At 37.9% G+C, this 27,360-nt stretch overlaps 1 protein-coding gene across 1 annotated transcript in view; it reads left to right on the top strand.

Annotated features, from left to right (window-relative positions):
• Positions 1-27,360, top strand: part of PRIM2 (DNA primase subunit 2) — a gene marked incomplete at both ends in the record, with an annotated part of 291,802 nt that overhangs the window by 162,399 nt on the left and 102,043 nt on the right. Inside the window, 2 exons of the mRNA XM_080700663.1 lie at positions 18,251-18,323; positions 25,392-25,577. Of these exons, the coding sequence (XP_080556789.1) occupies positions 18,251-18,323; positions 25,392-25,577 (259 nt within the window). The remainder of the gene's footprint in view (positions 1-18,250; positions 18,324-25,391; positions 25,578-27,360) is intronic.

A 27,360-nucleotide genomic window follows, 5' to 3' on the forward strand; every position in this document is an offset into this window, starting at 1 on the left:
TGAAATTAGCCACTGGCTTGAAAAAGATGGAATTAGGAAGCTGAATTTTGACCCTTATTTGTATGCCTAGATTAGAACACTCATAGACATTTTTCAATACTAATGTACTTTATAATACTCTCAGCAACTTAGTGAGACCCTGTTTTTAAATAAAAAATAAAATAGGGCTGAGGGTATAGCTCAGAGGTAGAATGCCCCACAGTTCAGTCCTCAGTACCACAACATGTACACACAGATACCTGAAAAAGAACCTAAAAAGACCAAAACCAATGTCCATAAATTATCTAATAGGTAGAAAATCTGACGTGGGTCTCACCAGGTTGAAATCAAGGTGTCAGCAGGGCTGTGTTACTTGCTGGAGCCTCTGGGGAAGAATATTCTTCCAGGCCAGATTCATTCCTTGCATTTGTAGGGGCCTGGCCTTTTTTCCTAGAGGCTGCCCATGGTCCTTCCCAGGTTTTCTGTGAGATCTAGAGGCCGCTATTCTCCCTGCCCAGGGGACCCTTCTAAGAGCCTTCTCATGCAGTAAGTTTCTCTAACTTCTTCACTGCCATATTCCTCTGCCTGCACCCTCAGGGTATCTCTCTCTTAAGGGATAGCCATGATTGATCAGCCCATGAGATGTCCAGGATAATCTCATCATCTCAAGGCCCTCACCCTTAATACACATGCCAAGTAAATGAACACATTCATAGGCTCCAGGAGTGAAGAAGAATGGACATATTTGAAGGACCATGGATTCTGCCTCTTACAGTAAGAGTCTTTTGGAGTGTGAGGATGGAGAGTGAAAATAGCTTTTCCCATCACTTTCATGAGTTTTACAAGTAATTCTCACTCTTATATAGAATACTAAATTTCCCTAGGGTTTTATAGTTAGGCTAAATCAGTTTGTTAGCTTACCATGTCTTAAAGTTGAAAAGAGGGTTAAAATGATATTTTTACAGAAATATCAATAAGTTACTGATTTGCTTTTTAATGATGTATAAAGAAGATAGAAAAAACATTTTCTGTTTCTTCAGCCTGCTACTTAGCCACGGCAAATACATACTTTTAAATGAGAGACTTTGTAATGAGTTTTTTCAACTTACAGGGGTACATTGTATGAGAGTCATTTGATAATACTTGCTCACATATATTCTAACGTTCAAAAAGTTTGTTTTTATTTATTTATTGAGCACATATTAAGTGAACTCTTAGCAGGTGCCAGGCATGGTGTCATGTACTAGGTATACATATTTATTCCTGTCTTAATATATAAAAGAGGGAGTTTTTATTAAAGTCATTACAACAAGTCATGAGGGTTGCTGGCATATTTTGACTCCATGGGCACCATAGCATCATGGGAATGATGAATCCTTGAATCTCACAAAGTGGGTTTTGCAGCTTCTAACTAGGCATTTTCTGGATTGTGAATGCTGGCAAGTTTTTGAAAGCAAAATTTATGATTACTTATGCTTTTCAAGTAGCATATTACTTCTTAATAAAATAATAAAGTTAATTTAATTTAATAATAAATTAGACTAAATTTTCTACCTTTACCTATTGGGTTTCTTTAAATCACTGATTGCCATCCAGTTAAGTAATGAAGAAAATTAATAGCTGGTATGGTGGTATATGTCTGTCATCTCAGTACATGGGAGTTTGAAATAGGAGGATTACAGGTTAGAGGCTATCTTTAGCAATTTAGGGAGATCCTGTTTCAAAACAAAAAGTAAAAAGGGCTGGGGGTGTAGCTCAGAGGTAGAACTCTGTGTTCAACTCCTAGTATGAAAGAAAGAGAAAGGCTGGGCGTGGTGGCGCACACTTGTAATTCCAGTACTTGGGAAGCGTGAGACAGGAGGGTCGCAGGTTCACAGCCAGCCTCAGTTACTTAGTGAGGCCCTCCGCAACTTAGTGAGGCCCTGTTTCAAAATAAAGAATAAAAAATAGGGCTGGGGGTGTAGCTCAGAGGTAGAATGCCCCTGGGTCCAATCCATAGTGCTGAAAGAAAAAAAGAAAAAAAAAAGAAAAGAGAAAGACCTCATTATTTTGTACCATGTTTGTTATAAAGCACTAACATTACAAAAAGATAATGATATTATATGAAATGACTTTTCTCAAAAGGCCTGAGAAAGCACCTTCGCAGTTATTGTGATAGATTGGCAACTACAAAGTCACTCTTAAGTACTCTGCAGTTGAATTCTCTGTGGAGATGGAAATGTTATATTCATGCTGTTCAGTATAGTACTCAATAATCACGTATAGCTATTGAGTGCTTGACATGTGGCTAGGGCAATTGAAGGACTGTATTTTAAATTTTATTTAATTTTAATTAAAATTTAAGTTTTGTTATAGCTAATGATCATTGGTTTGGACCGTGCAGTTCCATTTCATAGTTGAAATATTTAGATAATCATATTAAAAAAGCATCATAACTGTGGGTGGGGTCTGCAGTTCCAAATCTGAGGTGGCCTTGGACAAGCTACTTCTTTTTTTTTTTTTTTTTTTTTTTGGTGGTACTGGGGTTCCTGGAAGCCCTTCTACCTCTGGGCTACACTCCCAGACCTATTTTTGCATTTTTATTTGGAAACAGGGTCTCCTAAGCCAGCACGCGGGGCTAGCTTCGAACCTGCGCGATCCTCCTGTCTCTGCCTCCCAAGCGCGGGGATTACAAGCGTGCGCCACCACGCCCGGCTGGACAAGCTACTTCTTTGAAGTTTCTGCTTGACGCGGTGGCTACTGAGGGTCATGTGATCCCAAGCCAGTGTAGCTCCCAGACCTGGTGTGGATTTGCTTTTGTGCCTGAGCTGTCCACCCATGCAGGACTGTAAGAGAGACTCCTGAGAGATGGGATACTTGAAGCTACTCAGCTGGCAAGCTGTGACTGAGTAGACAGGTGCCACCTGAGGTCTGTGGTTGTCATGTGCATTTAAATGTTGAGTGAATCTAAGAACACCCCCTGATATTCCAGAATTGATTAACCTGCATCCATTCAGACTGAAAGCCAAATTTAGGAAATTGGGCTAAAGAACAGTCTACCAAGGCGCACATAGGTTTTTATCCTCTCAATCATTCCTAATTACGTCTTAGAAAGTAGTGCTAGAAGAGATAATACAAGTTGAATAAAAAAAAGTCTGCTTATGCTGGGCGTGGTCCCGCATACTTGTAATCCCCGTGCTTGGAAGGCAGAGACAGGAGGATCACGCTGGTTCGAAGCCAGCCTTGCTGGCTTAAGAGACCCTGTTTCCAAATAAAAATATAAAATGGGTCTGGGAGTGTAGCCTGGAGGTAGAAGGGTTTCCAGGAACCCCAGTACCACACACACACACAAAAGTCTGCTTATAATAGTGCTGCCTTTGCTGTTGACTTAGTGCATACATATAATCTAAAGGAGGATGCTAGGACCAGTCATCAAATGAGTGTAGTAGTGCGTTTCCTCAAATCTTATTGTGGGGAGCTTTTAATCACCCACTGTAAAATCATCTCCAGAATGCTTTATCACATTTTTTTCTCACTATGTTTTCTAAATAGCAATATCACTCATATTCACATGATTATTTTATTTATTAATTTATTTGCTTGATATTTATTTGCTTAGAATGTAAAGGAGAGCAAAGAATTTCCATTTTGTTACCACTATTTACCCATTATTTGTAATAGTGACTGGCATAATAAGACCTCAGTAAACATTGAATGCATGAATAAATGAATTGATTGATTGATTGAAAAAATTTTCAGGCTTTAGAACTTCACCATTCATTTAACATTTTTTAAGCTACTAAATAATGAGATGAAATGAGATGGCAATTTGAGTAAAAAGTGAATTTTATGAGTGAATGAATAATAGAAAACCTTTTTAGGCCTTAACATGTTTTTCATTTATTCAGCTTTGTTTTTAAGCTGCTAAATATTGAGACTGGTAATTTGAACAAAAAGTTGATAGATTTTCTAGCATTCCAGAGGAAAAGCTCTCACAAAGAAGTGCTCTTTCCTTTTGCAGAAATTCAGTGTTGGTTTTGTCTTTGGTTTTGGCACTTGGGATTCTTTTTCATGGAGTCAGGAATAATCACAAAGAACAGAGAATACTTTCTATTTCTTTCTGTGACCCTGGAAGAGAAGTATGCCCTTTTTCCTTACCCAATGACTTACTCAAATGGTAAAGACTTGTATTTAAAAACAAAACTATTCTGTACCTTGCTATTTTGATCTAGGACACAGAACCCTTAACTTGTATGACACTTGCATATGACACTGTGCAAGCCTACCTCTAAAAGGGTAGAAAGGTACCTGATGTGATTTTGGACTGTGGCTTTTATAAATAATCCTCATTAGCTGTACCCATCCACCCTCCAAAAAACAAAAACAAAACAGAAAACAAACAAAACCACAAACTCCGCAAACATTGTGTCATTGGCTCTTTCATATTTACGGGGAACAGAGAACGCTACAATACCATGAATGTGGTGGCCAATCTCAGAAGCAATGCATATCCATCAGTTATTCATGTGAGAATGAGAAGATGTTACCTATCAATTTAATATATTAATTCTGCTGAGTGCTAGAGCTTTTTTCTCTTAGCCCCTTACCCTTTCATTACCACACTTTCTGGCATTCTCTCTATATTCAGTCATTTCACTATCTTGGGCCCAAAACAAAACTGTCCCTATTAGAGGGCCACTGTATGTTCAGTATAGACAGTAAGAACATAGGAAAAAGGAAATAAAAATGTTACTTTTGAAAAGGGATTTGTTGGGAGCCTTAAATGTGTATGGTGAAAACACCTATGAGTGGCTCTTGTTTGAATACAAATTATAGGAGTATGCATATTTTGGTTTTAAAATCAATTTTATAGAAGCTATTTTACATACAAAGAAATTCATCCACTTTAAGGGTGTAGTTTGATTACTTGACAGATGTCAGATACAGATATTTTTATTAGAAACATGAACTCCAATCTTTAGTTCTATTGTGGTTAAAGTTGGAATAAAGAGATCAGTATAGACCCCACAGGGAAAGATAAAGCCAACTTCAAATAAATGAACCCCACATGGTTCTGACTGTTCCTGGATGTCCAGGCCTCTTGGAATCATACAATTTTTCCCAGTTATACAGAAACATAGATTATCACATTGTATCTTGTCTGATGCTAGTTTTCTGGGGAGATTTTTTTAAAAGTAAAATTGAGTAAAATTTATGCTTGTGGAAAAATAATTTACATTCCATTTAATGGAGAATGTTAGTGATTGTGTTCTCATTTGAAATAACTGTAGGGAAAAATCACCTGGGCTAACATGAGTTGGATACTATTTACTAGGGATTTAGTGGTAAAAAGAAACTCATTTCGATTTCAGTGGGAACAGATGTTGAGTGAATTTTCCTGTGATCTCCTTCACAACAGGAAATGATATATTATAGCTTTGGCTCCTACGACTTCCCCACCCCCATCAAATTCAAACGGCAGGGATTGTGCTTTCAAAATTCGCCTAATTTGTGTGGACAGAGCATTTTTTTAAATGTCCGAAGTGGGTAAAACTGATTGCAAAAATGGATTAGACGGGTGATAGATAGAGACCTTTGTTGCCTCTTCTTGAAATTGTTTTTCCATTTGTGCCATGATTACACCTGGCTTTATGTGAAAAGGTTGTATAGGAACTTGGTATACTTTTAAAAAATGATGTAGAAGATTGCGGTTTATTTTGAAAGATGTATTAGCTTACTTTTTAGTGGTCCAAATAAATACATTTCCTGGGTGCAGAGATCAGTTTTGTTTACTTGCGATGCTTTCTTCACTGCTTTTTTGTTTTACACCAATTTTAAAAATATGATAAACCATAGCCAGCCAGATAGAAAGGAGTAAATAGTGTTAACTTTTTAGCTTCAAGAGTATTGGGAAATGTAGAAATGCTTGACAGAGAAAGGAAATGTTTTATGAACCTCAGAATTTCTCTTGGCAGGGAAGGAGGGCAGAGAGACATTTCCTAAGGATGAAAGAGGGATTCCTTTTTATTATCTTGCTACCACATGGCTTCTTAAGAATGTGAGAGAAAGGTCAGGTGTAATTAGATGTTGAAGTCAACCACCCATCTCTGAAGACCCCAAACAGTATAGTGACACAGCTTTATATTTTCTGCAAAGAAAACATTTAGGTTACCTGCAGATTAATCAGAATTTAGGATATCTTCCCTAGTGGTATAAGTGGCAAACTGTGAACTACATTATTATGTGAGATTATAATGCACCAATAAAAGTATTACAAAAACAAAAGTAAATAAAATGAAAAATTGCAAACTGGCTAAGTTTAAGTACTTGATTCCCAATGCAATTGTGAAAACAAGCACATTTTCGGTAGAGTTGAGGCACTCCCTTTAGTGGTCCTAGTTGTAGCTTATATTCTACTCCCGACTTGCAGAGATTGATCTTGTCTTGGCAAATAGAAATCAAGGTAAGGACAGTTCTGTAGGTCTGCCTAGTCCTCCAGGGAATCATGTGACTGTCTCCTTTCATCGTGTCTTTATTGTACTGGACAGTGCTGTCCAGTAGAAAGACAATGAGAAGAACAAATGTGATTCATTAAATCACCCTGGCAAAACTGATTTTAATACCATGTCTTATCAAAGTCTTACCCAAAGTATCATTCTAATATGTAATCAATATGGCAGTTTGTTTTTGTGGTGCTGGGGCTTGAACCCAGGACCTTGAGTGTACTAGCTAAGTCCTCTACAATTGAGCAACATTCTAGCCCTCACTATGACAGGTTATTAAAGAAATAATTTAATTACTTTTTCCATATTAAGTATTTAAAATCTGGTGCTTATGTTGTATTATTGAACATCTCAATTCAGGCTCAGGTACATTTCAAGTGCTCAGTGGTCACATTTGGCTAGTGGATACCATATTGAACAGTGCAGATCCATCAAACTGAGTTTTATTTAAATCTCTAGTGTTTGAAGTTGAATCTTTGTATTTAGAAAATTTCTGCAGGGGTAAGTGTAGACTATGAGAGACTCACACAATCTACCAGATATCAGATTGTTCCAAGGACATCTAAATTCTTCTGCTTCAAAGTTAAGCATATTATATGATAATGTAAAGACAGTAGATAAAAAACGAATACTAAGAATAGAGGGAAAAAAATAACTGTATGTTCTTAAGTGTAATAAATTTGGGCCTGGATGATGATGATTACAATTTCAGTGAAAAATATAGTGATCAATTCTACAAACATCTCAATTTGAACCTCATAGCAACTATTTGGTAATAGTAGTTTTGTGGTCCTTTTAAACATTTTTTTATTGGTGCATTGTATTTATACATTATAATGGGGTAAAAAACTTGTGTAGACATAAATGCACACATCACCCAGTCAGCCCACTCCCCACCCCACTCCCTCCCCAGCCTTCCCTCCCATGCTTGGCTTAGTGGTTGACTAGGATATGAATAAGTAAAGTACTTCTTCCCCCTCCCATCCCCACAGTTAGGTTGCCTTATTTGCTCCTCTATAGGATCTCCTATTTAACCTGGAGTTCCTCCTAGCTTTCACATGCCATTGATTAGACTGAAAGGGATTAAGATGTGTTTGCAAAAGTCATACAGATGATGAGTGTATGCAAACTCTCACTCATTTAGTCCTTCCCCAGTTCCTTGCTTATGTCTGTCTGAATTGCTGAGGCTGTCCTTGAATCTGCCACCCTCCCATCTCAGCCTCCCAAGTAGTAGAATCCAGGCATGCAGTACTGCACCCTTGACTTTGGGTTCTGAAACCTATGCTCTTTATCACCCTTCTCTGTTCCCCTTTGGATTGCCTTGAGGGAACTAGGCTTGGAAAAATTACCCAAAGAAAGAACTGCAGCTGATTCCTGAGCTGTTGTAACGATTCTACTACTTCTGCCATACTCCTTCGCGTTTTCATCAGAAGTCTGAAAAAGAGAAAACGGTTGGAGATGTAATCGCCCTCGGAAAGCTGACTCTTGCCCTCTCATTTTGTCAGTTACGCCTTGTGGCATTTATGTCACAGTAGTGGAGCTTGTGAATACCACTGTTGGAGCTGAGGTGTGATCATCTATCTTCTACTTACGATCAGTGCCACAGCATGAAAAGATTATTTTTTTCTTAACCAGCTAATCTTGCTGTGAGCCCCACAAATCCACTTTCCTATAATTTTTGCTCTTTGTTTTCAACTCTCAGTTTCAGCGCTCAAAAACAATTCCCTGTTGAGTGCTTCAGTACTCATATTGATATTCGTGGTGCATCGAACAGGACTTAAATTTCTGTTGTTTCTGCACAGTCCGGGAGTAGGTCTGCCTTGCACACAGGAGTTACAGATCAGACATGTGCAGATGTTTTTGTTCCAGAATTATCTTTTTCTATGTCCATAGTATTTTTATTCTGCAAATTAGACCTTTGTGTGATAGTGTTTTGGAAAAACTCTAGTTCAGTGTGCTTGTGATTAATTATAAGCCTTTCTGTCTCAGTCATCCCTTGACCCCTCATCCCCCAATATTGAATTGATATAATTGGATTCAAAATGGTCATGTCGATTTGGTTACATAAATATGTGTTTTGGGGATTTGGGAAGTATTGCCTTTCTCCTTTTAGAAAGCTTTAAATTATTAAAACTCCCATTAGCTTTTTAATTTCCTCTTTGCTGTGTTTTTCAGCAGTATTGGAAAACTAGCCATGCTTACCTCTTGCTCTTTAACAAACAAGATAACATAGGAAGAAAAACTTCCTCAGATGTGACCAAGTTTTAATTAAGTAGCATGCAAATTTATTGAAAAAGTGCTACACTCAAAAGGTGATATGTTTTGTTATTTTATCGTAGATGAATAATTATGACCATTACCTCAGAACAAAACAAACAAAAAGAAAAAACACTTAATTACTTCTATCTAAACAGAGTTAGTTATAAACAATTGCAAAATTCTGTTTTTTTTTTTTTTTTTTAGAAAATACTTTTGTGCATACTTTTAGATTTTTAACACTTTGGCCTGGTGCACTGACACATGTTAAGGTGAAATATGTTGCGGTGTGTGAGGGGAGAAATAATTCCCGCAACTTAACCACACAAACAGAAAAACTGCGGGTTCTTGTCCTGAGCTAAGGATAAATATACATAGCTCGGACACTTGCTGAAGATTTAAAGAAGTTTATTAAAAAGATAGAAATACAGAAGACAGTTAAAGCCCCATGCCATTCAGAAATGGCACAGGGGTGTGTTTGGAGAGAATTCACCAAAAGATCCCTTCATGCTGAGTGTTCTTATCCAGACCAAGTCTGTGGCAGGTCCTTTGATATGTAGATATGCTGCCCTAGCTCAGGTATCTGCTCTGATGCAAGGGGGCGGCAGCTCTGTCTTGGCAGCTCTGTCTGTCTCAGGCACAGACCCCATACCTTTTGTTATACTCCCAAAATGTGGCTTATCTGGGATCTGGGATTTTCTCCCAGCCTTGAGGCAGTTGGTCTCTCTTTAGAAATGTAAAGAGGCCCTTTTCCCTAGCTCCTTGCTTTCTTTACTTCTCTTTAGAAATGTAAAAAGGCCCCCCCCCCCTTTTTTTTTGATAGTTCTGGCTTTCTTTACTACCAAAGATACATTTTTAAAATTGGAAATCTTTCTCAATACTGGTACATTAATACATTTTGAAACCTTTTCCCAATACTGGTATAACACACACCTGTAATCCTAGTACATGAGAGGCTAAGACAGAAGGATCTCAGGTTTGAGGGCCACATGCTCTTAGTGAGATCCTTTTTCAAAATAAAGATTATAAAGGGCTAGGAGTGTAGCTCATTGGTAGAATGCTCGTAGCTTCAATGCCCCAGTACCCTTCCTCCAGAGTTAAAAAAAGAAACTCTTGACACACTTCAACTTTTTATTAAAACGGAGTCTTAGCACTAATTTACTTTAAAAGGAGTAGGAGCTGGGAATGGTGGTGCATGCCTGTAATCCCAGTATTTGAGAAGCTGAGATAAGAGGGTCAAAGGTTTGAAGACAGCCTCAGAAATTCAGCATGGAGCTTTTCATGCTAAATCTTTCCCCCCAAACTCAAAACAAACAAACAAAAACAAACAGGGCTAGGGGGGTAGTGTAGAGGTAAAATATCCCTGAGTTCAGTCCCCAGCACCATGCCAAAAAAAAAAAAAAAAGAAATAAGATTTAATGTTTGTTTCTTACTTTAATGGGCTTTGTATATAGACATTTATTTCAAGACCTACCTAATTTCCTACCTACTTTATTTCAGTTTGTTTCTTCCCCCGGTCTTTTTGCCTATCCACCCTTCTCGTCTATATATGATGATACAGAACTTTCCTTGGCTTTGTTCTTTTCATTCTTTCTGCCCATCCATTTGATAAATGTTAACTCTACAGATCCTGAGAAAACGTACATTTTTATTATTCCAAAATGCTATCTCTTTAATCACATTCTTCCTTTAAAACCCAAGTTCCATAAACTCAAATCACATACTTTTATGAATATGGTCAAAATTTCTGAATGTTTTAGTGTATACAGAATTGTTAAATGCAAATGCTAAAAATATTAATATGCCACAGTTTGGACTTTTTGAGGTCATAATAAAGGCCTCAAAACTTAAATTATTATCCTCATTCAATCTCTACTTTTCTACTTGATTCCACAGTCCGTCATTCCCTTGGTTCCCATCTTCCTTCCTCCTGGCCCTCTGTGTTAGCCCCTAGCTCACCTCTCCCTTCTGCCTTAACAGGCTTCTCCAGTCATCTCGGCCTGTTGTCAGTCACCGCAGCAACATTCTAATAACATCCTGTAATCCTGTGGCCTGTGTTTCTATTCAGTGTTGTTTTATTTCTCTGAATTCCTTAGTATTGCATATTACCTGCCTTTTTTTCATTTATAAGAGACTTCTATGCAGACTTGCAGGACAGGTGTTTTGAGCATTATTGTGGTAGTTATTATACTCTCCGGATCCTTCTCTGATTGTACTTTTCCCTGGTCAGAAAGCTGCTTCATGATCCTGTGCTGAGAGATCCAGGGCTGGACTGGGACTCTTGACAGTGTTGTTTTTGTGGATGTTTAATTGAAATCTGTTGTATCTAGATAAGCACAACAACTGAGATATGGGAGGAAAAAGTCCTCTTTCAGAGAGGCTGACAATCTAATGGAATTAAAAATAACTTCATTCTGTATTTTATGCATACAGTTGGCTTTGTTTGGGTGGCGAAGGTGTTTATTTTGCTGATATAGCATTATAAGTTAGCAAAAGTACACTATATCCTTTTACAACCCAGTGTCTTCAGACAGTATTCTAATGTAATTGAATACTCACTGAACCACATCTTTATTGTTTTTACTGCTTTTCTATAATTTGAGAAAACTCTATGACCTTCCACTCTTTGTGCCTTTCACTAGATTCTCTAGCAGATAAAATATAAACAATGTGTAGGAATTGGAAGCAAATCACTGCAATGAACAAATTGTTATACAGATTAACTTGTCTTTTTCCTTGTATACTTGTGGCAAATAAGTGGCCAAAACCAAGAATTAAAGATGCCAAATTTTGTTTCCTCAAGATTCTCTGATTAATCAGATATTCCTCTATGTATTTGTCAGCATAGTGATATGGGATATAATTTGAAATTTTTGACCCATTAAAATTTTTTGGATCTACTCCATTGAAAAATAAAATTTGTGGATTATTTCACTTTATTTTTGTATGAAAAGTTATGAATAGAAATGCTTTTGTGCTTGCTGAGCCTCCCGTGTTAAAACAACAACAACACTACACATTGGTAGCAACGAGTGCTCCTTCAAATAAGCTTGTGATTATTTTAAATGGACAGAAAACAGTATTTTCCATTGTGTTTGCATGTCTATATTCCATTAAGAACTGTATTTTGCTGTTAAAAATTACTAGTACTGCTATCTCTTTTTTTCCAGTATAGTAGAAAGGAAATAGGCAGATAGGGAAGAGGCCTTGGTAGAAAAAAGCTTAATTTCCTGAGGAGCCAGGGGCCAAGGTTCAGAGATAAGAAGGACCAAAGCTTCACAAAACCATCTGTTTACTAATCAACAAACCCAGGAGACATCACTGGAATAAGTCTGACACTCCTACTGAAAGGAGACCCTTCAAAGCACATGCAAATACCCTATGCAAATTCTGAGAGCTGCTTCCCAGAATTCCCAGGATCCCAAACTCACCATAACCAACAGAAGACATGCAGACATCTATAAACCCCCTAGCCCAGCCACCAAGAGGGGATTTCCCTCTCTGGGAACCCCTCCCTTTTGGGGAGCTTTTCTCTCTCTTGCAGGTTGCGTTAGCCTTGAGAGAAGGCGGAGTGCAATGAAGGCATTTGGCCAGGGCTACACTTGGGTAGTGACCTGAAGGCCTCTGCTGGACATCAAGGCCGACCAGGGCCCCTAGGGGTGACCTGCACTTTTCTGGCAGATCTCGTGGACCCTGGGAGAAAGTAGTTTGCAACTGACGGCACTTGGCTTGGGCGACACTTGGATAGTGACCTACAGGCAGCTGCTGGACACTAGATTCCCGACAGCCCTAGAGGTGTTCTGCCACTTTCCCTATTTCTTTCTGGCTGATCGCGTGGACTTTGGGAGAAAGCAGCTTGCAACTGAAGGCATTCAGCTTGGGCTACTCTCAAGTATTGTCCTGAAGGCAGCTGCTGGACTCCAGAGTTCCGACAGCTCTTAGGGGTGTTCGGCCACTTTTCCCTATTCCCTGCTGCTTCCAATAAACCATTTTACTCCCCTTCCTGTGGTCTGTGGGTGTCATTCTTCACTCGCCGCAGACAAGTTTCTTCTCAAGAAACTCCGTTTCATCTTTGATGAAATGCCAGGTTTCTTCTCAAGAACCCCCCCGTTTCATCTTGGGGGCTCAGAAGAAACCCCTGTTTCAGTAGCAACGAGTATTCCTTCAAATAAGCTTGTGATTATTTTAAATGGACAGAAAACAGTATTTTCCATTGTGTTTACATGTCTATATTCCATTAAAAACTGTATTTTGCTGTTAAAAATTACTAGTACTGCTATCTTGTTTTTCCAGTATAGTACTTACTAAGAAATATGTATTCATAAAATTTATCTATTTGTTAAATTATGAAATAAAAATATACTTTACTCATTAAGGTAGCATCTGCCTTTATTTGGAAGCAGTGTCACATCAAGCTGGCACTCAGCTCTGAATGTAGTAGAGGGTGCCACAGTTTTCTTGGACACTTGTTATGAGTCTATGTTAGAAACATTCCTTGACACTTCCAAGTAAAAGCCAAAGGCTCAGTTTCATGAGCTAGCATAAATTGCTCTTAAGGAATTTTTCTAATTCTTCTATAGCGACAATATTTGTTTTTTTTCTCTCCTATCCTGATTTTTGAGCTTCTGTCAATATTATTATGAGGAAAAAAACCAATCTTCTTGGAAATAGCTGATGACCTAAGAGATGTTACTTCGACTTATACTGAGCATTTCTTGTTTACTAAGTAGGCTGTGTCTTAGGGAAGCAGCACCCCAGGAGCACCCAGTCACTCAGTTAGGCACTCTGCCTCTACCTATCCCTCATATCCATTCTTATCCGGAAAACCTCTTGGGTTTGTCTATTGCCTTTACTTTGCTTCAGACGCCCACCTCCTTTGCCTAGATATAAAATTGTCTGCAGTGTTCTTCCAATTGCTTTTACATTGCCCGGTTTCTTTCCTTTCTAGTCATTTCTCCACACTGCTTTCTTTCTCAAGTGTAAACTTACATCTTTTTTTGGTATGGAAAGTTACTGGAGATTGAACCCAGAGGCATTCTACCTCTGAGATACACCCACAGCGTTTTTTATTTTTAATTTTGAAACAGAATCTTCCTAGGTTAATGACAAGTGTCACTAAATTGCCGAGGCTGGTCTTGAACCTGTGATCTAAGAGGCTGTGTCAGCTTCCCAAGGACTTGGATCCCATGTAGGCACCAGCACACCTGGTTTATTATGTCATTTCTTCAGATAACAATTTTATGGCTTTTCTTTGCTTATAGAACATGGATCACAAGGCTTCTTATGATCTTCACTTATTATTATTTTTAATCTAACAACCCGTAACACACCCCTCAGCTATATCTTATAACTGGAAAACTATTCCAAGTATGTATTAAATAGCTGTAATGCCTATGAATTATCAACTCTTCTAGTCAAGACAAACCTAAGCCCTCTGACCACAGACAAGGGGAAGAGAAATCCCATTTCTGATTCTGATGCTTACCGTCTTCATTTTTATCTTTTTCCCCCCTCTGGGCTGGTGGCCGCCTTTCTTCCAGTGAAGAGTAGTTTTAGAAGTTTGATGTCCATATAGTTTATATTCTCTTTTTAGTACTTATGCCATTCTCTGGATTTTTGCTTTTTTCCTTGGAATTTAATCCTTTTGTGTATTATGTTATTGTGTTGAGAGACAAGCATTTTGTACTGTTTTTTAGACAAATGCATGTGTTTCTTTTATATTTCTTCTCTTTGTACTTACTGCCTTAATCTGGGCCAAGAACCACTTCCCTTGTGGCACAGTAATCGTTTGGCTCTTTTTACTCAATAATTATAGTCAAGCCTGCATGCCATTTTACCATTTGTGTAAGATTTTTGTATTTGTTCATCTATTTGATCTGAGTAATTCGGTCAGAACAGTACAATCAGCATCTTAAATTTATAGACTAAGTTTACCAGGTCAGTGGCCTGGCCAGTACTCCCAGCTGGGTGACGGCTCTTCCATGGAATCGTGCTGCTTCTCTTATACTCCCTTTATTTCTGTACTTACTTGTCAAGACTGTAATTTTTCTGAGTGCTAGAATATGTTTTAGCACTCTTAGTAAATTATTTAATTTTATTTCCCCAGCATTTCTGCTAGTCAGGGCTGGCTTATTTTTTTTCTTTTTCTTCTCTCTCTCTCTCTCTCTCTCTCTCTCTCTCTCTCTCTCTCTCTCTCTCTCTCTCTCTCTCTTTCTCTCTCTTTCTCTTTTTTGGTCCTTTCTGGTTCCAATGATTGAACCCAGGCTCTTATACATGCTAGGCAAGCACTCTATCACTGAGCTATATCCCCAGACCTTTTTAAAATTTTATTTTGAGACAAGGTCTCATTGAGTTGTCCAGGCTGGCCGTAAATTTGCAATCCTCCTGCCTCAGCCTCCTAATCAACTGGGGTTTCAGGTGTGCACCACTGTGCTTGGCAGGCTTGGTATTATTGATACACATTTGGGACCGTTGATCCAATTTCTGTAACCAGCAACTTAAAAACAAAAACAACAGATCTTCAAACACCTAGCCTACTGCTGTTTTCATCATCCCAGGCTGCTTTATCATTTCATTATAAAATATATTAAAAAGTGAAACACATTTTTATTCTTGGGATTCCACTGAAATAATTCTCTGGCTATGCTCTGCATCGAAGTGTAAACCATTAAAGTTAAATGGCATTTGTTGGTTTAACTTAGCATGAGTTTTGTATGCTATGGTGCTACTATAATTAATGAAATAAATCTCATCACATGATACATTGACAAAAATTTGTTACTAGGGGGAGATATAATACAAGAGGCAGGAGATGTGTTTTAGGATATGAGATAGTAGAGAAAAAAATCATAATTTCTGTTCAACCCCCATAGGTATCAGTTGGAAAGGATTTCTGTAACAAAAGACAGATTAGCAAGAGAAAAACAAGCAAGTTTATTAGCATTCACATTTCATGTATACATGGGAGCTGTCCAGAGAATGAGTAGTTCCCAGAGAGGCGGATTGGAACTTTAGCTTTTACAGCATCTTTAACAAAGGACAGTACATCTTTAGAGAAATGGCAAGACAAAGGGAAAGGCTTTTGAGTCTTTGGGAGCAGCAAAGGGGAAGGCAGATAAAGGCCAGTAAGTCAAGCCTGTTCATGTAGATTCCTCTGGCACCATCTCCAGGTGATAAGGGTCTGAAGTGCCTTCAGTGGGTAACCTTTGTTATCCCTAGAAGAAGGGTTCATGACACATTTTGCTTTTGTACATCTATTTCCTGCTTTTGGGCAAATACAGGGAGGACAGAGAACGCTCTAAATCTGCTTCTTAAACTACCGTCAGCTCAAATATCCTTCCAATTTTGCAGCAGCATCTTCGGGTCTTCCTCATTTCTACTCTGCTTTTATGCTCTGAGTAGTTCTCAGGCCTTTCCTACCCCATGGATGGAGGATGATGGGAAGGAAGTTGACACTCACTTCTGACAGTCCCTATGCAGTGGCTGCAACATCCCATCATGCCATTGCAGTTTTGTTTCTTTTTCTTTTTCTTTTTTTTTTTTTTGTGGTACTGGGAATGGAACCCAGGAGCTTTTTACTCCCAGGCTACACTCCCATACCTATTGTATATTTTATTTGGAAACAGGGTCTCTCTCACTAAGTTGCCGGACCCTCACTAAGTAGCTGAGGCTGGCTTTGAACCTGTGGGATCCTCCTGTCTCAGCCTCCCAAGTGCGGGGATTACAAGCGTGTACCACCACGCCCGGCTGTAGTTTTTTTTTAAATTCATATCCACGGCTTAATCGTTAAAATTGGCTGACTGTGGGAAGCTACAGCCTTTTTACAGAGCCTCTGGAGTGTGTACGTGGTTCAGCAGGAAGAGTCTGTGCCGAGCAGGGAGGGGTGTGGCATCCTTTCTAGTCACAATGACCCTGCACTCCAGGATCTCCTTTTAGCGGTGATGTTTGCTTCATGGTTTGTTTGTAGTTTTCTGTGTAATCCAGCAGCAGCTGGTTTTTACTCCGTTACACCTGAATGCACCTGACTTTGTGTTTATGGAGTTGGGCGTGTTGAGTATACTGTGTCAAGGATATGAAAACTTACAAAGGTGGATGGCTTTAGACAGTATATATCAACTGATGTTCCCTAATTTGTAAACAGTCCTATGGGAACATTTACTATAGTGAAGATGGTACATCACATACTGAGGAAACAGGCGACAGTCACGGCATTTGAGTTCCTGCTGTGTGTGCTGACTTTATTTCTGATCCTATCAAATTTCCAGCTCCTGAGCTTCCATATCCTAATTCGTCAAATGTGAATAAATAATGTTCTTTCAGGATAATTGTGAGGATTTAACTAGAAAACACAGATAAAGACTCCTGTACACTGTTAAGAGCTATTAAAAACTGGGTGTGGTGACAAATGCCTATAATCCTAGTACTTGGGAGGATCACAGGTTTGAGGCCAACAGTATCAACTTAGTAAGACCCTCAGCAACTTATTGAGACTGCTTTGTTTACGGCACTGGGTATTGAACTCTCAGGCATTCTACCTCAGGGCCCCCAGCTCTGTTTATTTTTTTATTTTTTTTATTGGTACATTGTAATCATACATCACATTGGAATACAAGAGTTGAGAGGATATACAAACACACATCATCCAATTAGCCCTCATCCAGCCCCATCCCATTCCCTCCCCCTCCCTCGATCCCATGCTTATTTGGTGATTAACTTTGATGCATTTGTTTATGTACCTCCTGCGTTTTAAAGAGGCTCCATCCTCCCCTATTCCAAATTTCTATCTTGAAACAGGGTCTCCCTAAGTTACTGAGCCTGGCCTCAAATCTGTGATCCTCCTATCTCAGCCTTCCAAGTACTAGGATTACAGGCATGTACCACCATGTCCAGGTGAGACGTCTATTTCTAAATAAAGAATTAATGAGGTGGGAATGAAGCCAGGAGGTAGAATGCCCCTGAGTTCAATCCCCAGTACCCTCTCCTCCCCTCAGAAAAGAGCTATTAAATATCATTTATTTTAATAAATAGTGATTACTGTATATCAGACCCTTTAACAAAAAATATTTCAGACCTCATATCAATACTGAAAGTGGGCATTGTCACATGGCCATCTCCTTTTGACAAAAAGGAACTGGATAGAGAGTCTGTCATGTGCACAGGGACCTCCTGCCTCCCTCTTTTTGCTGTGTTGCAATGTTGTATTTGAAGGGCTAGAGAGGTAGCAGAGCTCTGAACTTTCACAACAGCGTGGATTGCCCTTCTACAAAATGGAAGCAGTGGTCTAGACCAGGAATTAGAAGATCCAGGCTGTCACTGGTTTTGTATTATTTTTAGAAGAGTTACTCAAATATGATTTATTATGTACATCGAAAACATCTTGACTGTATTTCTGTTAACATGTGCATGTAAAATGTTTTCTTATCATGGCATTAATCTTTAGCAGGATAAAAATGGTCCTTGAAGGGGCTATAAGTATTTTCCAAATCCTGTATTAATATTTTGTTCTCTGTCCCTGTCCTTGTTTTGTTTTTTAGTCATTCCTACACTGGCCAAGATTACAGTACGCAAGGAAACGCCGGGAAGATTTCTTTAGAGCAGATTGATGCGGTGAGCGTTACATCCCGTAAGCATGGACTCTGTTAGTGGAGGAAACACAGTTTTTCTCAAGCATAGTTTCATGAGTGTGCAGATGGGAAATAATTGTTATTTGGTTGCTTGCTGGTACTCTTAAAGAAAAGAAAAGTTTCATGTACTATACATATGATTTTTTTTAATCATAGGAAAACAAAACTTAATGAGAAAATTGTAGTTTAATAGAAGCAGAATTTAATCATTATTTCTAAAGGGATCCTTTAGTGATAGCTAAATGGTGTATGTATATATGTGTGTGTGTGTGTGTGTGTGTGTGTGTGTGTGTGTGTGTGTATGTATGCATGTATTTGTGGTGCTGGGATTGGACTCAGGGGCATTCTACCTCTGAGCTCTACTCACAGCCCTATTTTATCTTTTATTTTGAAACATAAGTGGCAGAGGATCTCACTAAGTGGCTGAGGCTGGCTGCAAATCTGCGATCCTCCTGTCTCAGTCTCCCAAGCACTGAGATTACAGAAGTGTACCGCCATGCCCAGCTATATGTTTATATCTAAATACCATATATATTTAGGAAAGGAAAAATGGAAATATTAAGTGTATCAGTTTTCTATAATTGTTATAACAAAATACTACAGACTGATGCTTATACAACAGAAATTTCTTTCTTCATATGGCTTTCAACTGTTTATATCTCTGTTGTCTTTCTCTTATAAGAACACTAGTCATAGTCTCAGGATTGTGACTTCATGTAACCTTAATTACCCCTAAAAGGTCCTGTCTCCAAATATGGTTACAATCTGAGGTACTGAGGGCTAGGACTTAAATGTGATTTTTTTTGAGGGGCACAATTCATCAATAATAATCAGTATAAACTATCGTTTTTGGGTTTCCTAGATTAATGGAGAGCTCAATTCTGCTTTTTTTTTTTTTTACTTTATAGTTCCATAGTGGAGTAAAAGAATAGTACATTCTGTTCTGCTTTACTTTTTAGAGTTCTCTTAATACATAATAGAATTTGTACTCTATCCCAAAAGGAGAAAAATAAATAAGCCATAAGTAATCTTTATTTAGACAGCTACCAAATTATTTACAATAAGTTAAAAATACATTGAAATGTAATGCTTGGAAATGAGTTATGATAAGGTTGGTAGGGAAAAATACAATGAGTAGATTGTCTTCTATTTGAAAAATATAAACCAATACTTATGGTTAATATGTGTAGAAATAATAATATTGGCTGCTTTACACAGCTGACTCAAAATTTTTTTCTTAACGATGTCTAATCTTTTAATTTCCTCTAAGTAGTTATTTCCTCTCTAATAGTTCCTCTCCTTCCCCCCACTACCTCCTTCTCTCATGATTATAATTTACTTTATATTATATGAATGGTTTGAAGTTAATTCTCTTCCTAAGACTAGCTAGATGGTTTTTCATTCACATGCAAATTGGAACTTGTCTGGGTACTATGGGAGAATATAGAAGTATAATCATTGATTCATTTAGTGAATACATAATGAGCCTATCAATTATGTATCTGGAACTGAGCTGTTGATACAGAGGTGAATAAATAGACAATGTTCTTACCTTCATGAACCTTACTTGAGGGAGAAAGACACCAAAGTAAATAATAAATGAACAATATACTGTAAAATTGCATTAAGTGCTGTGGTGATGATCATGTGGTAGTCGTCTTCAGGTCAGTTCCCTCTAGTGGGTTGTCAGATTTAAATTGCAATCCAAGCTCTCGTTGGGCCTTAAAAAGCCATATGTGCGCATCGCAGTTTTGTCTTCTGCTCCACTCTGGCTCATGCGCCGTGCTCAGGCCACATGGACCTTCTGCTGTCCTTTAACACGCCAAGTCCATTCCTTCTTCAGGCCTTGGCTTTTGTTTTCCTTAAAGTGAACATTACTCCTGGATTTTCATTGGACTGGAGTCTAATTTAATTTATACTGTAGCTGAAATGCCGTCTCCACAGAGAGGCTTCCCTGGCTGCTCAAGTTCAGATTACATGGTCACACTCGATCCCCTTATTCTGAAATCACATATTACCCTTTCTGTATTGGTGTTCATTGTCCATCTCCTCTCATGAGAATGGAAGCTCTTTGGAGATAGCCTTTTAAAAATTAGTTATTTTATTAGTGTATCACAATTATTACAGCACAGTGAGGTTCAACGTGATAAAAACGCACATGCGCACACATTTCCCACGTTTCCCCCACATCCCACCCCCTCCCCTCCTCCTCCCTGCACATGCCAGGGAAATTGGTTGTAATACCTTCATATATTGCCATAGCATTATGTCAGCTGTTTCCTTCCTCAGTCCTCCCTTTACCCTTCCCTGTCTCCCTCCTTCCATCCCCTTCTGCTACTCCACTGGTCTCACTCTACTTTTTCTTTTTTCTTGGTCCTTATGTATCTTTTTTCCCCCAGCTTCTATTTATGAGATAAAGCATAAAACTCTGGACCATGTGAGACTGTGTTCCGTTGTGTGTATATACCATGTCTTGTTTAGCCCTTCATCTGCTGACAGGCACCTGGACTGCTTCCATCGTTTGGCTACTGTGAGTTGTACTGCTATGAACATGGATACATACTTGTCGCTGTAGTATTCTGACTTCTAATTCTTTTGGAAAGATATCAAGGAGTGGTCTAGCTGGGTCATTGGTGGTTTCATTCCAAGTTTTTTGAGAAACCTCCAAACTGACCTCCACAGTGGTTGTTCTAAGTTACAGTTCTGCCGACAGTGTATAAAAGTTCCTAATTCCCCACATCATCGCCAGCATTTGTAATTATTTGTGTTCTTGATGATTGCCATTTTATCTGGTGTTAAAATTTCAGTGTAGTTTTGATTCATATTTCTCTATTTGTTAGTGATGTTGGACATTTGTTCATTTACTTATTGGCCAATTGTATTTCTTCTTTTGAGAAGTGTCTATTCAGTTCAATGGCCCATTTTTTGATTCTTTTTTTTTTTACTGCTAAGTTTTTCTAGTTCTTTATGTGTTTTAGAAATGAACTCTCTATTCAAGGAGTAGTTGGCAGAGATTTTCTCCTGTTCTGTAGGCTTTCTCTGCCAACTCTTGATTATTTCCTTTGCTCTGCAGAAGCTTTTTAATTCAATGTCATCCCATATACTGATTCTTGCTTTATTTTCCTCAGCTTTCTAGGTCTTATTTAAAGAAGTCTTTACTAGACCTATGGGAGAGACATAGTCCTATGTTTTCTCCTAGTAATCGCAAAGTTTCTGCTCTAATTCCTAGGTCTTTGGTACATCTGGATTTGACTTTGGTCCAGGACGAGTGATAGGGATCAAATTCCATTCTTCTACATACGGATATCCAATTTTCCCAGTATCATTTGTTGAAGAGGCTGTCTTTTCTCCACATGTATGCTTTTGGCTCTTTTGTTAAAAACCAACTGTCTGTAAGTGTGAGGATTTGTTCTGTATGTTTCATTCTGTTCCGTTGGTCTACAGGTCTGTTTTTGTGCCAGTCCCAGTTGATACTATAGTTCTGTAGTATAATTTGAAGTCAGGTATTCTAGTGCCTTCAGTATGGTTCTTATTTCTCAGAATTGCTTTGGCTATTCTAGTTCTTTTGTTTTTCCATGTGAATTTTGGGATTACTTTTTCCAGCTATATGAAGAATGACATAGATATTTTGATAAGGATTGCATGGAATTTATAGATCACTTCAGGTAATGTGACCATTTTGGTGATGTTTATTTTGCCTGTCTAAGAACATGAGAGGTCTTCTAAGTCTTTTTCCATTTCTTTCTTCAGTATTCTGTAATTTTCATTGTAGAGACATTTGACTTCCTTGGTTAGATTTATTCCTAAATTTTCTTTTAAATTTAGCCAATTGTGAATGAAATTGTTTTCCAGATTTCTTTTTCATTGGATTCATGGTTGAGACATATAGAAAAGCTATTAAATTTGGATGAGGTGGTGAACACCTGTAATTCTAGTACTTAGGAGGTTCTAGGCCAGCCTCAGCAGCTTAATGAGACCCTGTTTCAAAATTAAAAATTAAAAAAAAAATTGCTGGGGGTATAGATTGGAGATAGAATAGCTCTGGGTTCAATCCCTAGTATTTTAAAAAAAAGCTATTGATTTTTATAAGTTGATTGTGTATCTGGCAACTTTGCTGAATTTATCAGTTCTAGAAGGAAGACAGGGTTTTTTGACTTCCTCATTCACTGTTGATTTACAAAGGACTGCACGTATAATAAGTATTCAATAAACATTTGGTAATTGAGTAAGACTGAATCCAGGAATTGTACTGAATGAAACTGAAGAGGTGTTGTATCTTAAAGAACAGGTTAGCATTGCTTAAATAGTATGGGGATAGGAAAGGTGCACAGATAGGATCACAGAATTGAGAAAAATGTGAGATATAAAACATGATTGTGTGATTATGGGAGCAAATGACCAGCTGGCTCAAAAGATTCTTACTGGCATAGTAACAACCTGAGCTGCCTTTCCATTCACAGCACTGTCATGGCATTTGACTTATGCCCCTGGAGTCCTCATTATGCACTTGATTAACATATAAGTTTAACTTATTCTAGTGAATATAATAATTGCTATGTTTTTTCCTTGACTTAACTGAATCAAAGGGGAAAACTATGTATTATTCATCTTCCTATTTTATAAAATACTAACTATTCTGTTACATATGTAACTGAGAACTAGTTATCAGGCATTGAGGAAGTTTGCATGTTCATACTAAAGATGTCAACTAGTCATTGACGTTTTTTTGGGGGGGGATTAGAGTAAGAAAAATTGGTCAAGATATTAGTGTATAGGAATAAAAGTGTGCTGAAAGTTTTTCCAGTGGTCCTGCCAAGGGAGGATATAGGTCTAAATGAGCTAGGTTGAAAATAGAAAAATTTAGAAGTAGTTCTTTTCAAAGGATAAAGTGAAACTGGATGGTCACTAGAGGGAGCAGCAAAGTCAAAGAAAGTGAGACCATTCTTCCTTTATAAAGTGAACTTGCCAACAAGAGTGAGAGGGAGTGAGAATTCAAGTCTTGGGAGGAAAGTATTTGAGGAAGCCAGACAAGGTACAGTTGAGACCCTTAGTGAAGAAGCAAAATAGAAAGTGGGCGGTGATATTTCATTTTGACACTAAAGAAAAGACCTACAATTTTTTTTAAAAAAACTTTTTTTTTCTATAACACATTTATTTGACTTTTTCTTTTGAGAGCCATGTCTCTTATTTTTGTATTCTACTTTATATTTGTTTTATCTTATAAACTCATCTTTTACTCAGCAGTTATACTTTTAGACATTTATCTCAAGAGAATGAGATTTTAGGTTCACACAAAAACATCTCAAGAGTACTCATAGCGGGTTCATAACAACACAAGTGTTTTTCATTCACTGAATGGTGAATTAAATGGTGGTACATGCATACCATGGAATATTACTTGGTAATTATCCATACCATGGAATACTGCTTGGTAATTAACAAAAATGAGTTTAGAGTCATAGTTTAGATGAATATAAAGGAGATGATGCTGAGTTAAAGAAGCCAGTCCCCAAACAGTACATACTGTGTGATTCTATTTATATTATACTCTTTTTTTAAAAAAATTGCAGTACTGGGGTTGGAACCCACGGATATTCTACCTCCAAGCTACATCCCCAGCCCTGTTTTTCATTCTTTATTTTGGAATGGTTTTACTGAGTTACAAAGGGCCTCACTAAGTAGCTGAGACTAGCCATGAACCATGATCCTCCTGTCTCATCCTCCCAATTGCTGGGATTACAAACATGTGCCACCACACCCAGCTATATTATACTCTTGAAATGACAAAATTATAGGTGGAAAACAGAGTATTGGTTGCCAAGGGTTGGGAAGCTGGGGCGCGGGGTAGAGGAAGGTGGACATAGCTATGAAAGGGAGACATGAGGGATCCCAGTGGTGATGGAGCTGTTCTTTACTTTGGTTGTGCTAGTGATTCATGAACCTACACATGAGATACAACTGCATAAAATTAAATATGTATATACACAGTAATAAGTACATGAATACAAATGAGGAATTTTTTTTTTTTTTTGGGTGGTTACTGAGGGTGGAACCCAGAGGCTTTCTACCTCTGGGCCATACTCTCAGACCTGTTTTCTCTTTTATTTGGAAACAGGGTCTCACTAAGTTGCTGAGAGCCTCACTAAGGAAGTTGAAGCTGGCTTTGAACCTGTGCGATCCTCCAGTCTCAGCTTCCCATGTGCAGGGATTACAAGCGTGCGCCATCACACCTGGCAACAACCAAGGAAATCTTAAGACCCCTTTTCAAAAAAAAAAAAAAATCAGCACACCCCTGGCACTTCCACGACTCCTTAATTTTTTTCAATGCCCCCAATTATATCTGAGGCTACCATCACCCCCCCTAGATCATCCCAGTGGCCTCTTCAGGGCAGTATCACAGACTTTGCGAATTTATGAACTACTGGATCATGTTAGTGACTGTATTCTGGTCATGATAATGTACTATATATAGCTTGGTGAGATTTTATCATTGAGGGAAACTGAATGTATATACTCTTTGTCTTTTGTTTTGCTTTTTCTTTTGTGGTACTGGGGATGGAACCCAGGGCCATTCTACCTCTGAGCTACACCCTCAGTCCTAGTTTTTAGGACTTTTGTTTTTTGAAACAGGGTCTCACTGAGTTGTGAAGGGCCTAAGTAGCTGAGGCTGTCCACGAACTGCAATCCTCCTATCTCAGCCTCCCAAATGCTGGGATTACAAGCGTGTACCACCACGCCCGGCTCTTTTTATTTCTATATGTAAATCTATAGTTCTTTTCCAAAGAAAATGTTTAATTTAAAAGCTCCAAAAAAGAAATAGTTCAAGTAAATTTAAAGAATATATTTTATTTAAATCAATATATTAAAAATGGGATCATCTTAACATGTAATCAGTATGAAAATATATTAAGAAAATGTTCATCTATAGTCACAATAATGATTCCTTATAAGTTTGGTTTTTATTCCAGTTATGCTGAATTTACAATTACAGTAAATATTATGGGGGACTTGGTATGGCTTCCACATAATCAAATCCTGTTTTTCCTTGTAGCTTTGTACCAAATCCTTCCCACCTTGCATGCGTCAGCTACATAAAGCCTTGCGGGAAAATCACCATCTTCGTCACGGAGGCCGAATGCAGTATGGCCTCTTCCTGAAGGGCATTGGTTTAACGCTGGAACAGGCACTCCAGTTCTGGAAACAAGAATTTATCAGAGGAAAGATGGATCCAGACAAGGTAATCTTGAAAAAATCAGATCTGGAAACCAAAAGGTCTGTTTTATTAATATGCTTATAGAAATGTCATTGAGATTTCTAAAAGATAAGTTCATCTACAATTTTGTTTAAGTAAAAAGAAACACACATATTATTCTAATGCATGCTGATCAAAAGATCAGGAAAGCTGTCTTTTCTCTTGTAGGTATGCTGCCAGTAGTAATTATAAGACTGAAACTGCTTTCTGCATTATATTTCCATATGTACATGCATACATGAACACATATAAACATATAATGTCCTTTTGAGGACTAGAAAATATTGTAAATAAATGAAGAATTTCAAATATGTTCTATGTTATAGATACTTTTTCATAGAGCTTTGTTAAATAGGAATCACTATAAACCTGAGCAACTGCTTTCACACCTGTCCCTAGTACTCAGATTCTCACTCCTACTCTTTATTTTGCTTTTAGTAGTGCTAGCTAATAATATTTTGTTTGGAAATATGGTTTCCTGCCCCTTTCTTACTAGGCATTGTGGTGTGAAGCAAATTTTTTATTGTTTATTTCTTGGTTTGCTCCATCCTTTAAAGTTATAGAACAGAGATTATTTGCCAAGTAAGTTTTATAATAAGCATCTTATTATCTCTTGAATTCATTTGCTAAGGTTGCCATAACAAAATATCAAAGACTGAATGGCTTCAACAACAGAAATTTACTTCCTCATAGTTCTGTGGTCTGGAAATCCAAGATGAAGGTGTTGGTAGCTTTGATGTTTTCTGAGGCCTCTCTCCTTGGCTGTTTTCACATGATCTGTTCTCTATGTGTAGATTCTTAAAGATGCTAAAGCCTCTTGTATGGATACTGGTGATATTGACTTAGGGCTAACCCATTATAATCTCATTTAACCTTGAGTATCTCCTTTTAAAGGCCCTTGTATTAGATACTTTTTTTTTTGTTGGTGGGACCTTATAAGAACAACTTCTGGAAGGAAAGGCTTATTTTGGCTCACATTTCAGAGGTGCAGTCCATGGTTGGTTGACTCCAAGGCAGAAGCATCCTGATGGTTGGTGTAGCGGAGGACAAATGCTCAGCTCATGGCAGCCAGGAAGTAGAAAGAAACAGGAAGGGGCCAGGGACAGACATAGTCCCGAGACAGTCTAGTCTCCACATCTGAACCTTGCTGCATTTGGGAACATGATTTCAACACATGAGCAATTGGTGGGACATTACAGATCAAACAGTAATAGCCCTTTTTCCAAACACAATCTTAATTGAGTTTAGGGTATTAACGTATGAATTTTAGGATAACACAATTCAGTCTATAATATATCTCTATCTATATGCTTTATTTAAAAAGTACAGCTCTTTTGAACTAATATATTATAAAAAGTTTCTATAGTTTTAAGACTGTCTTCTTTGGTAATTGTCTGTAGTATCTCAAGTGATTCAGTAGAATTTTCTTTGAACATTATTTTGGATAAAGTTTCTTAGACTTCTGTTTCTTTTATTTTAAAAGTAATATTCTTATTATAGAAAATAGGAAAAATGTAGAAAAATTTACCTGTCATCCTCCTACTCAGAATAATTACTGTCAACATTTTAACTTTTCTGTTTAGTCTGGATGGCTAGATGACATTATGTGTTTCCTCCATTTTAAAAATTGACCTTAGAAACCAGGTGTGTTGTTGCACACCTGGAATCCCAGTACTTGGTAGGCTAACACAGGAGGATTGCAGGTTTGAGGACATCCTCAGTAAGTAGTGAGACTCTCATCAACCAAGCATGATCATGTTTAAAAATA

This window comes from Muscardinus avellanarius (assembly GCF_963383645.1).
Source record: "Muscardinus avellanarius genome assembly, chromosome: 8".
NCBI classification, from domain to species: Eukaryota; Metazoa; Chordata; class Mammalia; order Rodentia; family Gliridae; genus Muscardinus; species Muscardinus avellanarius.